Source organism: Talaromyces stipitatus, genomic scaffold (genome assembly GCF_000003125.1).
Source record: "Talaromyces stipitatus ATCC 10500 scf_1105507295515 genomic scaffold, whole genome shotgun sequence".
Taxonomy (NCBI): domain Eukaryota; kingdom Fungi; phylum Ascomycota; class Eurotiomycetes; order Eurotiales; family Trichocomaceae; genus Talaromyces; species Talaromyces stipitatus.
This window is the reverse complement of record NW_002990118.1, coordinates 560,089-573,370: the sequence shown is the minus strand read 5'-3', so window position 1 is coordinate 573,370 and position 13,282 is coordinate 560,089. Positions and strand designations below refer to the sequence as shown.

Sequence of the window (13,282 nt, the reverse complement as noted above, 5' to 3'; positions counted from 1 at the left end):
ATCATCCCACTCAAAAATGGATTCCGATACCGATTCATCCAGTCTTTTATATGTTCCTACACTTGATTCCGTTGAAACTGAGTCCAATACCGCCAACTCAAATAGGGGGAAAACTTCGACAGGCTCGATGACATGGGTCCATACTCGACCAGCACGGGATGATGAAGTGCAATCACATAAAAAATCTCCTATCAAATACTGCATCCATTGTACGGATTCACCATATGGCACTTCGGTTACCACAAACATGCAGAATCATCTAAAATCAAGGCATCAAATCTCCATCTAATCTGCTCCAAGTACACTCCAACAAACTATAGTCTACCAGCTTCAGCAGCTTTACATTAAAGCACCGTCGTTTGGTCAAACCCAAAATATTAATACAAAAGTTCTCCAGAGGATTTTGAGCCAGGATGTTATTGATGAAGCGTTGGTCTCATTGATTATTACACGAAATATTCCATTATCCCTTGTTGAATAGCCTGAATTTCATGCTCTTTGCTGAATGCTAAATCTAGAATCAGAGAGCTATATTATCACAGCACATACCTCAATTCCTAAAAGAATCGAACAATCCTAGCAAGCTCAAAAGGATATTATATGGAAAACGCTCCAATCCGCATCGTCAAGCATCCATCTTTCACTTGACATCTGGATCTTACCAAATCGGATCCTCTTTCTTGGAATCTGTGCTTACTTTGTTGAGCAGACTCAAGAAAAGCTTTGCAAGGGCCTCCTTGCTCTTCAGACTGTAGGAAATCATAGTGGAGATGAGCAGTTCGCTACTCTCCTTCCTGTTCTGAATGACTATGGTATGCAGCAAAAGATTGGGTCGATTGTTTGTGATAATCATACTGCAAATGATAAGCTTTGTCGAGTATTAGGAAATTATCTTTAGGAAGAAGAAGGAATTACGTGGAACTCTATGTATTGTTGCATCTTCTGCATTAGCCATGTTATTAACTTGGCTGTGCAAGCATTTCTATTTCAAAATATGCTAGAGATGGAGCAACTAAGTTCATAGGATAAAATAGAAATCACAGAAGATAAGGGATAGGGAGAAGTTAAGTTGCAGAGACAGGCCACTATCCATAAAATAGGCCTGCTGGGAAAACTCCATAACATATTGACGCATATTCGTGGTTCAGCTGGCTGAATGAAAGAGTTTAAAGATCTTGCAGGGAGGTTGATTCCACTTGATAACTGCACCAGGTGAAATAGCTGGTACTAAATGCTTTACGTAGCGCTCTAGTTTGATAGTGCTATTGACACTTATACTAAATGGCACTTTGCTGTGCTTGAAATAGAGTATCTGTCCCCATTAGACTGGGAGAGGCTCCACAGAACTAGAAAATTTCTTAGTCTCTTTGATTAAGCAACTCTGAAGACCCAAGGAGATCAAGCGACAATTGACAATGGGTGGGATATCTTTGATAAATACTATAGTAAGTCAGAAATTTCCCCTCTATGCTGCAGCGCTCATTCTTCATCCTGCTCGTCAAATAAAGTATATTGAAGCAAACTGGAGAAAGAGCTGGCAAAAGCCTGTATTACAGAAGGTTAAGAAGCTTTAGGAGGAGTATCAGCAAAAGACTCCTAATTATATGGTCATACAATCATATGAGCGGAATACTTGAGACCTTGATGATTTTGACCTAATTGCTCAAGATTTGGGGCAAGTTTGCTCGACCAGCAAGTCAGGATGAATATAAAGATTATAATTCTGAGTCTCCGTACGAGATCCGCATGAGTGCTCTAACATGGTGGTGTCAGGATCAATAGCAAAAACGTTGGCCAAGGTTGTCATACATGGCAATTGATATTCTATCAATTCCTGGGATGAGCGATGAACCAGAACGAGTTTTCTCTGGGGCTCGTCGTACAATCTCTTGGGAAAGGGCTCAACTATCAGCTGAAAACATTGAATTTTTATGAATAACAACGCAACGTTAATATGTATTATCTTATTAATAAGTAGGTTTTGAGCGAATATTTAACCATTAAAGACTTATATTTAGTATTTAATATTACTATATAAGATATATCATAAAATAAAGAAGCTCATTTTATAACCTTTAAATCATTATATCTCGTTGTTGCGTTGTTATTCGTAATAATTAGATGTTGAGATTTGTTAGCGATCGCATACAAAATTCAACTTGGCCCTTGAGCCCGGGCCGACCACCACCTGGAGGGTGGGGGGAGGCGACGCAATAGGTATGGCCCACTCTATCTTTATCTATCAATACAGCTAAACCCATTACATACAACTCCTCGATAACCGGATCATCTCCGACTCCACTCCCTTCTTTCCCCGGTTTTGTTCCTATCTACAATCTCTCGACCTACAAACATCACCGTCCATGTAGTCGCCGTGAGCTCATACCAACATGTCTACTGCCTCTCATGCCGGCCTGCAAAATACACCATATCAGCCCTTCCAATGCGACGTCTGCCAGAGACGCTTCACCAGAAATGAGAACCTGAAGCGACATGCAGCGCTTCATACACGTCTCCATGCTGTTTCAGAGCTGTCTTGTGATATATGCCATGTTACCTTTTCACGACGTGACTTGCATCATCGACATATGAAGCGGAAACATCCCCAGCAAGAAGATGCGCGAATTGCAAAGAGATCATGTCAGAATAGACGTACGCCGGCAAAGCCGACGAGCACTGCTGGAAGGAATTCTCATGTTGTTGAGAATGATACGGACTCGTCAGTATCTCCTGCAGGGCGTGGAAATTCCTGGAGTTCTCAACAATCCGGTGATGATGTGGAACTGCAAGCGGACTATGAGGTTTGGTCTCCCGGCTTACGCTATGTCGATGATGCCCAACATGAGAAAGATATAGACCTGATCATAAGAAGCGCGAACATGAACCTTGAATCAAGAAATTTCCATGCCGACGCATCTCCTATTACGCAGCAATCACGGATACACGAGCCGCCATATATTACGCACTTTACGGAGAATGCCTATGACTTGGGCCAGAACCAACTATCCGGGTCTTTTGCTACTAAGCATGCAGATTTTTTGGGCAATCAAGTGCGCATACTCAATGGCTCGCGGTCTACACCATCTATGGATAGAGGAAATTTCAGTCAAGATATTCCGGACAGCTTGCTAGCCAATGATCTATCGTCCATTGCTCACGAAGATTGGTTCCCTTCGGTATCGCAAATTGCGCGAGGCGTTGATCTCTACTTTACACACGTATTGCATTTTGTGCCTTTCATTCATAGACCAACCTTTGATGCAAGCCAGGCTCCGTGCCATTTGATTCTTAGTATGCTATCACTAGCCTATCGATATGGCGAAGATCCCGACAACGAAGATCAAGCAGGCTCCGGAACGAGCTTATCCACGCGCTGTTTTTATCGAGCTAGAACACTTCTCGCTTCAATGGAACAGGATAATGACGATGAATCAAATGCTACCAGGGGTATCAGCATGATTCAAGCCTATTTGTTGTTGCAAATATGCGCCACAATGTATCTTTGCGGAAAGAGCTCGGAATATGGACCCCAGATGCATTCCAAATTGATTATTCTAGCACGCTCGACAGGACTCATGCAGCCCATGCAAATCGAATCCTCAGCGACAGCAGATCTGGATTCACTGTGGCGAGAATTCATAAAAGCCGAATCCCATAAACGGACGCTTTTCACTATTCATCAAATTGATTCCTTGTGGTATCAGTTCTTCTCTGTTCCTAGGCTACTCTCTCATTTAGAGATCAAACATGACTTACCCTGCCCAGAAGATTCTTGGACGGCATCATCCTCAGCGCAGTGGGCACATGGACAATTGCTTCTACGACAATCCGGCCCTGGTAGCAGCATGCAATACGCAGATGCTGTCCGATATTTTCTATCTTCCAATCGAAACTTCAGCTCGCTCCCGCCGTTCGATCCTTACGGGGCGATTAATATTGCGCAATTCCTGATCTCGAGTGCACGCGAAATTACGGGCTGGTCTACAATGACGGGAAGACTCAGCGTCGAAAGATTGGAACCTATAACCTCATCCCTTGTCGCGCTCGAACCTTTTATACGGCCTCAGGCTCACAGACACAACACCAAGAATATGTACGCGGCTTTATGTGAAGCAACGTGGGAAATGGCCATGATCGAAATCCAGATATGGTCACCATCCCATACCGGAGGCATTGTGGGTGGAAGTGTGGACGAAGCATTGAAAATAGCAACCGATCTAGCACCATTATCCTACGAGATTCTGGTTAAGTCAAACGGCGTTATTCAGCCTCATGTTGACTGGTTTTTGCGCTATCTTGATTCTTCGGCTGTGACACCGATTTCCGAACCCCCGTGGATCACTTTGTATGCATACAAAACGTTCTTGATTGCCTGGCAGATGGTTCGTGGAGGTTTGGCGGGTGCAATGCAAGCTGTGGGAGTTCGGGATGGTGATTTGAAGGGGGCTATGGCGTGGGCTAGAAAGGTTTTTGAGCGAAGACAGGGATGGCAGCTGGGAAAAATTATTATGAAGTGTCTGGATGTGTTGGAGAATGAGTTGATTCGATGATTTCAAGACTAAGGGTCTCCTGTCACAACGGATATTTGATCTCATACACAACTTCCTCATCCGTATTTTACGCCCCAGGGCGAGATTCCACGACACACTCGGCAAGAATAATAATGCAAAGGTCTAAGCGATGAGGGTGGCCAAGGGTACACGCTAGTTCTCTTGGGATAGTCCTCTTTTACTTCAACATTAAAGCTACCTATGATTTAAGTACGTACTATAAAACCTACATAGGCTGTTTCTTGTTTGCTTCTAATTAGCAATATCTGATATCCTCATAATCGCACTAAAACGGACATCTTGCTAGAATAACCCTCAGCCCGGCGGACGCAGTTTACGCAGCATAACCACATAGATTACTAGTCTCAGGGTAGACTGTCCTTGCTTGGAAGTGCTTGATTATTTCTTGGGTATGGTTATGAACTTTCCCTTTTTGAATGTTGATTTGAAGCTAGCAACTGACTATGATATTCGAAGCATATATTTCAAACATCAATTGGAAGCATGGAGAGAATCAACACCCCTCTTCCCCGGTTTAGAAATGATTCGTCAAATGCTCCTAGCTTTGTTCGAACACGAACCCTACTCGCAATCGGAGATACCAATCATCACGCCTTACTCGGCCCAGGCGTGGACTCTCCTTTGCAGTGATTCGCTACCTACATGTGGCCACGAATCTCCCATTCGCCATATTACTCCCTCAAATGGAGGGTGTTGCGCAGATCAGATGGGATTAGGGAAATCAACGGAGCATATAGCCTGGTCTTGACAATCGAATACCGTCTGTATGTATCTATTCTCCTGGCTACCTCCTAGACTTGATTACTTACTGATTCCTGATGCTTTATAGCAAATACACCAAGACCACTTGGCAGTTCTGGACGTGGTAGAAGTCATCTAGCCTTTTCTTTTTCATCAAGTATTGTTATTACCTGTTTGTTTATCTTGAGGGACTTTGAAAGGGGAAATGTGACGGCCTAGCCAGGTCTTCTCCTTACAGGCGCCGTATGGGGACTCCTGGTTAGGACTTTGTATACCTCCATTTCAAGCAACCCATTGGGATCATGAGTCTGACGATTCCAAACGCAGCCATAATTTAACTACGAGAAGGTTGGGTTCGATACTGGTTCCTCCTCGATTAGACGGCTGATTTCATGGAACAACGACAGACCCTAGAAAGAACTAACATCATGGCATATTTTTCGGATCTCTTGATGTTACCTCTTATTAAGTTTTATGTTTTGATCATGTATTCAGGACAGTGCAACACCTTCTTTTAGCATCATCTTACCACTCATAGTCCCCCATGATGGGGCCTTGATTCTCGCCTGTGGTTCTCTCTGGCGGACATTACAGCGCAGCAAGTTCTATTTCTGCTTACGCTAACATCGGATCATCTACTTTTCATCTAAGAGAATGCTTCATGTATTTAGTTATGTATTTAGTTATCTGGCAAGTGTGATAGGTAGTTGAATCTATCGCCATCATCTCTTTCTGTATATTGGTTCGTTGGTAGACTATCCATTGGCTGCTGGTTATTTAAGTATGTATACCTACTTTTCAATCTCACAGCATTCTCCTACTTTGACGATGTTCTCTTCTGCTCCAGAGTCAAAGAAAAAGGAAAGAAAAGAGAAATAACGGGAAACGGAGAAAAATCACAAGTATCAAATGAGTCTAGAAGAGATGGTCCAATGAGATATGAAACAAATCGCACAGCCATAATCATCCAGTCGTAGTTGATCACAGTTTAGAGACTCTTGAAGCGGTCAGATGTATCAAAAGATCCAAAGCTGTGTTGATATTTGAGCCGGGATGAATCGGAGGCGCACCGACGATTGGGCAGTGCTCTCCTATTGGTCGATAAAATCGTCAGACCGGCCGTTCTGTCGGATTGGGGGGTTTACTCCAGGCCAATCCTGAATAGCAGCTTACAAGGATAAGAAAAGAAGAAGTGACTATCAAGATTGTATGTATTCGGTTCTCTGTCTCTCTCCATACAGGAGGTTCCAATCTGGGTTTTTATAGACATTCTGGTGTGCTGATTTGTAAGCTATCATGAGGGGTAAATTTGGGACTATAAGATCGAGCTTCTGATTGATCGCCTCATTTGACTTAGAGCTGTTGACGATACGATATTGGCATAATTTTGCGAATATTCGCTATTCGCAAATTATTTTTCCGCTCTCCCTTAAGGACGCTACTACAGAGTAATTCGCCATAGGATTAGGCTAGATCTATTCCTTCTGAGTTTAATCAATAATCATCTACTGCTTAACGATATACATCATCCAACAGCATTGCATCCTCATAGTTTCTCCCTTCATAGAGTATCTCCTTACTCCAAGTACATCTCTTCCAGAGTTAAATAACTTCTCAACTGAGACTTCAGAGGCTGGGATTGCCAATTAATCTCTAGCAGCAGCAGTCATCCGAGGATAATCTTTTCTATGGACTCTCCATCATTCGAATAGCCAATTCAGATCTTCCATGTCAATGGCATTAACCCGGATATCGTCGAAATATCTATTAATATCAGAAGATGGAGGCTTGTCCTGAGGCTGTAGCCTTCGCAACATCCAGCTGCCAGCTTTCTGCTTTTTATGGGTGTGCTCTGGGGGCTCCGCCATAGTACGCTGATCTGTAGTCTCAGGATATTTTTCATGAAGGTTGTCACGGAGGACTTTGAGAATCTTCCTGCCAGTGTCCTCGTCGTCCAATTCATATAGGAGGAGATCTGCCTTTACACGAGGATCTAGGATCAAGGCAGTATAATATGTGTTGGAGATATCCATGAAAGTATAGTACTTCATGTACTTATTGATACTCTCTCTGACAGCACTTGCGATATCCTCATCAATATCTGCAAAATCTTCTTTGCGCTCAGCAGCATCATGCAGCAAATTATAGAGCTCATAGTATATCAGAACTGTGAGACTAATCTGTGGCTTTCGCTCAGAGACAAACAAGGTAAACTCATTAAACTTTGAGAGAATAATGTGAATTTGGGAGAGTCGAGTCCAATCTTTCTGTGAGAAGGGAGAGAAATCTGTCTCATAGTGAATGAATTTTTCAATCTGGGTCCTTGACTTTGAAGTATTAGTTCCATATTACATGAGCATATGAAGCTGGTAGCTTACCTTCAAAGCATTGCTTAGCATTCTAAAAGAAGAATTTGAATATTAAGAGAAAGTCCTGGAGTTCACAGAGCTCCACGGACCACATAGTGGTAAGAACTTAGCTATAGCTGTTAAAGCTTTACTTGTTAAACTAAACCTTGAGCATAAATTGCTTTTAATCACTAGTGACAATGCTAGCAACAATGAGCGGATAGTCTTACAATTGTTCTAAGATCTGCAGAAGAAGCTAGGGGCCAGTCCTTTATTCTATAGTCTAGAAAGTTATATGCGATGTTTAGCGCACATCATTAACCTTATTGTAAAAAACATCCTTTCCGCTCTCAAGTCTGGTAATATAGAAGAAACTACCTCTTTCTGTGATACCCTTGATGAAGAAAAACATCACTTATACCATCCACTTAAGCCACTTATAAAACTTCGTATCCTAGCTCTCTGGATCCACAGAAGCTCTCAACGTAGGCAGACATGAAACAGTAGTTGCAAGCGCATGAATCTTTCTAATAAATCTATTGAGTATGACGTTGATACACGATGGGATTCTACTCTTTGGTCTCCTTGAGCTGGATCTGGTTAATCTAATACGCATCTTCTGGTCGGTGAAGGTGTGGCTATAGGCGAATTTGCTGGTGTTGTTAACATCGCGGCCCTTGGCCTTTTTGGTAAGCACGCGGTATTTGGCGCATGCAAGGGATTAGAGGGTTCAGTTTAATTCTTTCTCAGGAAAAAAAAAAAAGAAAAGAACCATTATTTCTAAAACTTTAACCTAATTTCTTGCTAAGAGTTATATACATTACTATGGATATGAAGTTCTATCTTCGGTTGCAGAGCTGCGACCGCCAGAGCTTTCTCGAAGTATTTGGAGCACACTGCTCGTAAAGGTTAGCACACCGATCTAAGACAGGTATCTGTATACTAAGTGTCGGAACGTGAATATCAAACCCTACGCGAGCAGGGCTGGCCTACCAATCTTGTTCTCTGGATCGCCTCCTTCGCTACTGGGAGATCAGTCCAGATCCGACTCGACGGAGAGACTGGCCCCTCAATTGATATTACCTGTGGTCTACCACAAGGATCTCCAGTATCTGGTATTCTTTTCATGCTCTACACATCGCCCTTATTCCGTCTGGGAAACCCAAGGAACAGATTTGGCTACGCGGACAACGCAGCTAATCTAGCAATCTCTTCATCTCTTGCCACTAACTGCCAAGCCTTATCAAACTCTCTTCAAGAAGCTCTTGACTGGGGCGCCGCAGAGGGCATTACATTCGCACCAGATAAATACGAGCTCCTCCACTTCTCCCAACATACAGTAGACCAGGATCCCACCTGCACACCTTCAGTGAAAGCTAGACTCATTACAGTATCAGAAAACACTAAACGGCCATATCTACGTTGGCTAGGAATCCTCTATGACAAAAAGCTAACCTTTAAATGGCACGTTGGTGAAACAGTATCTAAAGCCCTCACTGTGGCCAATGCCCTTTGCTCTCTAGGGAATACTGTCTGAGGAGTCAAACCTCATTTACTACAGCAGGCTGTGTCAGCCTGTGTACTCTATAAAGCTTACTATGGGGCTGAAACCTGGTGGCCAGGTCGTACTCGCCCTGGGCCTTCCCAAATTTCAAATCGAGTTGGAGAACATCTTGAAAAACTAACTAAAGTAATACTAGCAGGCGCAAGAGCAGTCCTTCCAGTTTTCTGTACAACCCCAATACCCGTCCTATACCGAGAGTCTGGATTCTCTCCACCAGAAATTGAACTAGATTGAATAGCCCTCCTTGTATCTGTCCGCCTACAGCGTCTTAATCCTAATCACCCACTTCGAAGACGTGCAGAACAGGTTACCAGCAATAGCCGACAAGCCAGCCGTTTCGCCCATCGTATAGTGGCCCTTCCTAACTCTGAATAGATAAACCCTCTCCAATACGCTCCCTGGCGCCCTCGCGAGTCTCGCGAGAATGCTCAAGCTCGAATAGGAGCTCCCATGGGTCGCACTAAGGAACAGGCAGCGGCTTATTTCACGGTTTTCCAACGCACCATCCCTAGCTTTGATATTATAATCTTTTCAGATGGATCCAGGCTAGTAGATGGACGTGCAGGGGGTAGCTATATTGGATTTTAAGCACACCATCAGTTCCTCTGCTCCTCACTCTTATACAGACATAGGAAAGAGGTCTTTGACGCAGAAATAGAAGCAGCCCTAGCTGGTGCTCAAGCAGCAATAGCATACCCAACAGCTCAATTTGCTACTAACCTATGGATCTGCCTTGATAACTTGGAAGTTGCCACGCGCCTCCTATCTCCCTCTACAGGATCTTCTCAAGAAGTCTTTGAATCCTTCCGCACCCTTGCAGCTGCCTGGCCACTACGCGATAGGCTTCCACACACTAAAAGTGGATCAATCCAAATCCGATGGGTCCCTGGACACACTAAAATCCCTGAGAATGAAGTGGCTAATCTCGCTGTTAAAAAGGGAGCTGCCTCTATCCCCGCCTCTCCCCGCCTCTCCACACAAGTCCTCATATGCCTCGCTAAAGAGATATGTCAAGACTCAATCCCTTTCTGCTGCTCAGTCATAGTGGTAGACCATAGCACCACAGACATACCAAGACCTAGAAATAACTACATCTCCTAAGCGCCCTGGAGAGCTTCAACTCAACCGACTTGACCTCGGCCGTATTATAGCGGCCCGAATGGGACATGAAGACTTTGCAGACTACCACGAACGTTTCAATCATGATGATGCTTATCTTCTCTGTTGGTGCGGGGCATGAAAAGCACCTCTACATTTCTTCTTCTGCCATATAGCTAAGAGATGAGCCTCTCGCCCTCCTGGACCCCCTTCTGAGGTCATCTCCCTTCTTTTAGGCACCGCAAAAGGAGCGCAAAGGCTAGCCACACGGCTAGCAGAGACCCATTTCTTTGAGGACATCTGTCCTCGCCAATCTCTCCTTAGCACCTAACTAAGTCAGCCCTACTTTCCCTTTATATCTCTCTTTTCATTCGTTTAATCCCTCCCCTATCTCTTTCTTTCTTTCTTTCTTTCTTATAAAACTCACTGCTTAATTACTATGGTGGTAGAATTACGGGTCATGGAGCGTAGGTGGACCATTGCAGCTGGCAAATACCCAAAACCCACTCAAAGTGGACCTCCCTGTAAGACCACGGCAGCTATGGAAACGCGCCAAAGAGTCTCTTATTTGTACATAAATCTGATAGGACCTGAAACCCAAGGTTTACCCCTCGGCGGCCTATGTCCCAGTAGGGATCGGTGGGAAGCGTGCGAGTCACGAACCACGGCCGTTAAATATACACACACACACACACCCCCCTCGCTCTTGGGGACTAGTCACAATATTAGGAATAAATGATTGAATTCAGTTGAAGATAGTCTTAAAGCTGAGACATCTGCCGACATGTTCAAGGCCAGCTTTGCACTTACTAACTTACCATCAAGACTGTATAACATAATCTCCAATTATATTACTTTCTTATCCGTGACACCACTAGCTCCGCCTTTGCTGTGTATAGCCTAACATTACTTTAGACAATAAACGAAAGGAGATCAACTTCCCAGTTATAATCGTAATCTCCGCGAATACGCGTATAGATTCTATAGGATCTTTCATCGTCAGCCTCATCGACAACCATCACGGACCGGCTGGCAGAAGAAATATCGACACTCTAGTCCGAAAAGGGCAGTAGATTCGAAATCCACTTTCGAGAAATGATCCTAGTTAAGCCTAGTAAAGTGGGGACTCTCAACCTACTTTGTATACTAGCCAATGAATAGCTATAAAGGCTCAGCCACATGGAATGGCGGATTGGACCTTACCCAAAATCAGATGGTACAACAGATTAAAGTAGGGACCTATAGGGACCAGATCTCGAGAAATAAGCCGAATTGAGAAAACGCCCATACGATGCTGATGGAGGGGCTATGAAGTTTTCTGACGAAGTACATGTATAAAGTAGGATGAGTATCCTGCTGAAGATGTGACTCACAATATCATTCCTCAAATCTTCTTTCCATCCTACCACATTGCTTACTCCCTTTCAAGTATCACCTTATACTACACCAGGAGGAATAGAAGGTGACAATGAGTTCATATAGATATCCTCCTAGACAGAGTGGGGGACATCAATATCAGAACTCCACAGATATGACACACCGCCAACCTCCTTCGAGGTCACCACAACCAGAATACTTCTCCCGTCCATCTGCAGCTATGAATCAATACTCCAATTTCCCTTCCTTTCAATATTCAATAAATGCACCACAGCCAGACTATGGTCATTACTACTCTCAAAATACAACAACACAGCGCCGTCAAACCTACCTCCATCCGCCAGGAGTACCTCATCAAGTATCGAATTTCCCACAGCCCAATAATATGGGCCCCTATTACGCCAAAACAACTATACCAGAACGACATCCTCCATCTCATGATACCCTTTATGGCCCAAGTGAAGGCTCTCCAGAGCGAGCGGAAAGTATCAGCTCTGAGGAAGTTCATAAAGCCGAGGAATTTGTCGACACCCAGACTCTCGGATGGATTCCATCCCGCAAACCCTCTAGTAACCAGTATATGGCTCGCTTGGAGGTTCGTTTATTCTAACTCCCCAGGCCAACTTGCAAGTTGTCATGCTCATTTGCTACCAGATACCAGTCGTTATCCCGCGGATTGGCGTTGCTGGACGTTTCAAACCTCCTCTCCCATTCCTCCGCGCATACAGTCCTACCCTTGTCATGCATGATATCAACGAAGAAGAGTTTCTGGCGTTCATCGACAATCTTGGCGTCGCTCAAGCTGGTTCCCCAGTCTTCTCAGCCGTCAACGCTGCCGGTCAAGTTATGGGAATGGTGCCCAATCATTGGGTAGCTCTGGCCTCCGCTGGGATGCAAGTCGTCGCTGGAGTAGCCTCAGCAGCCGTGTCCAAGGTCAGAACGCAGCGATTCCTAGCCAAGGCAAACGAGCAATATTTCAATCCTCGCAGGTTAAAAGTGTCCCTTAAAATGGATGAGGATTTGGTGAATTGTCTATTTGCCAATCCTAGCAGTGAGCAGGCCAGAGAGTACAAGAGGAGATTACTTGCTTCCAACGACTTGCAAAGCGGGTATCAAGATTTGCGCCAACGCAAAATGGCTGTTCTGCAACCATATGTTGTCCCTTTGACAGAACGAGTGCTTCCGCCTGTAAAACAGGACAATATTCTTGATAAGCTTGCTGCTAGAGGTTTAGAGAAGCAGGTAAAGAAGCAAGAAAAACGCTTTGCGAAGCAACAACAGAAGGCCGAAAAGAAGCAGATGAAACTTGAACGATTGCGCACCCGTGGAACGTCCGATGGCGACAGTTATAATTTTCGGAATAGGAGCCATGATGGCAGGGATACTTCTAGCGACTCGTTCGGCTCTGATTCATCGAACAGTGATAAGGGTGACCGTTCTAAGCACCAGAAGAAGTATGAGAGAAAACTTGCAAAGGCTAATAGGAAAGTCGACCGGGCAAATGAGAAGGACGAGAAGACAGCCAAGAGGATGGAGTGTATTGTCGTTGAGAATCTTTAATCTCTTGGCTCTCATAATCGAAT

At 44.2% G+C, this 13,282-nt stretch overlaps 4 protein-coding genes across 4 annotated transcripts, besides 6 other annotated features; 3 read left to right on the top strand and 1 right to left on the bottom strand.

Moving 5' to 3' along the window:
- Positions 1-76: 76 nt before the first annotated feature.
- Positions 77-1,384: a mobile genetic element.
- Positions 1,385-1,695: 311 nt separating this feature from the next.
- Positions 1,696-1,932: a mobile genetic element.
- Positions 1,933-2,390: 458 nt separating this feature from the next.
- TSTA_042360 (uncharacterized protein) lies at positions 2,391-4,735 on the top strand (the record flags this gene model as incomplete). The annotated part of the gene is made up of 2 exons (XM_002484669.1): positions 2,391-2,522; positions 2,595-4,735. The coding sequence occupies 2 exons, from the start codon at positions 2,391-2,393 to the stop codon at positions 4,548-4,550; spliced, it is 2,088 nt and encodes a 695-aa protein (XP_002484714.1). The 3' UTR covers positions 4,551-4,735.
- A 2,106-nt stretch (positions 4,736-6,841) lies between these two features.
- Positions 6,842-7,726: a mobile genetic element.
- Positions 7,013-7,711, bottom strand: TSTA_042350 (uncharacterized protein; the record flags this gene model as incomplete). The annotated part of the gene is made up of 2 exons (XM_002484668.1): positions 7,013-7,639; positions 7,691-7,711. The coding sequence occupies 2 exons, from the start codon at positions 7,709-7,711 to the stop codon at positions 7,013-7,015; spliced, it is 648 nt and encodes a 215-aa protein (XP_002484713.1).
- A 13-nt stretch (positions 7,727-7,739) lies between the features above and the next one.
- Positions 7,740-8,237: a mobile genetic element.
- A 370-nt stretch (positions 8,238-8,607) lies between these two features.
- On the top strand, positions 8,608-9,029 carry TSTA_042340 (uncharacterized protein; the record flags this gene model as incomplete). Its single annotated transcript, XM_002484667.1, has 1 exon — positions 8,608-9,029. A coding segment is annotated over one exon (422 nt), but the record flags the coding sequence as incomplete, so codon positions are not given.
- Positions 8,625-10,226: a mobile genetic element.
- Positions 10,227-10,714: 488 nt separating this feature from the next.
- Positions 10,715-10,738: a microsatellite.
- Positions 10,739-12,084: 1,346 nt separating this feature from the next.
- On the top strand, positions 12,085-13,259 carry TSTA_042330 (uncharacterized protein; the record flags this gene model as incomplete). Its single annotated transcript, XM_002484666.1, has 2 exons — positions 12,085-12,294; positions 12,354-13,259. 2 exons carry the CDS (start codon positions 12,085-12,087, stop codon positions 13,257-13,259), a joined length of 1,116 nt encoding a protein of 371 aa, XP_002484711.1.
- Positions 13,260-13,282: the final 23 nt, after the last annotated feature.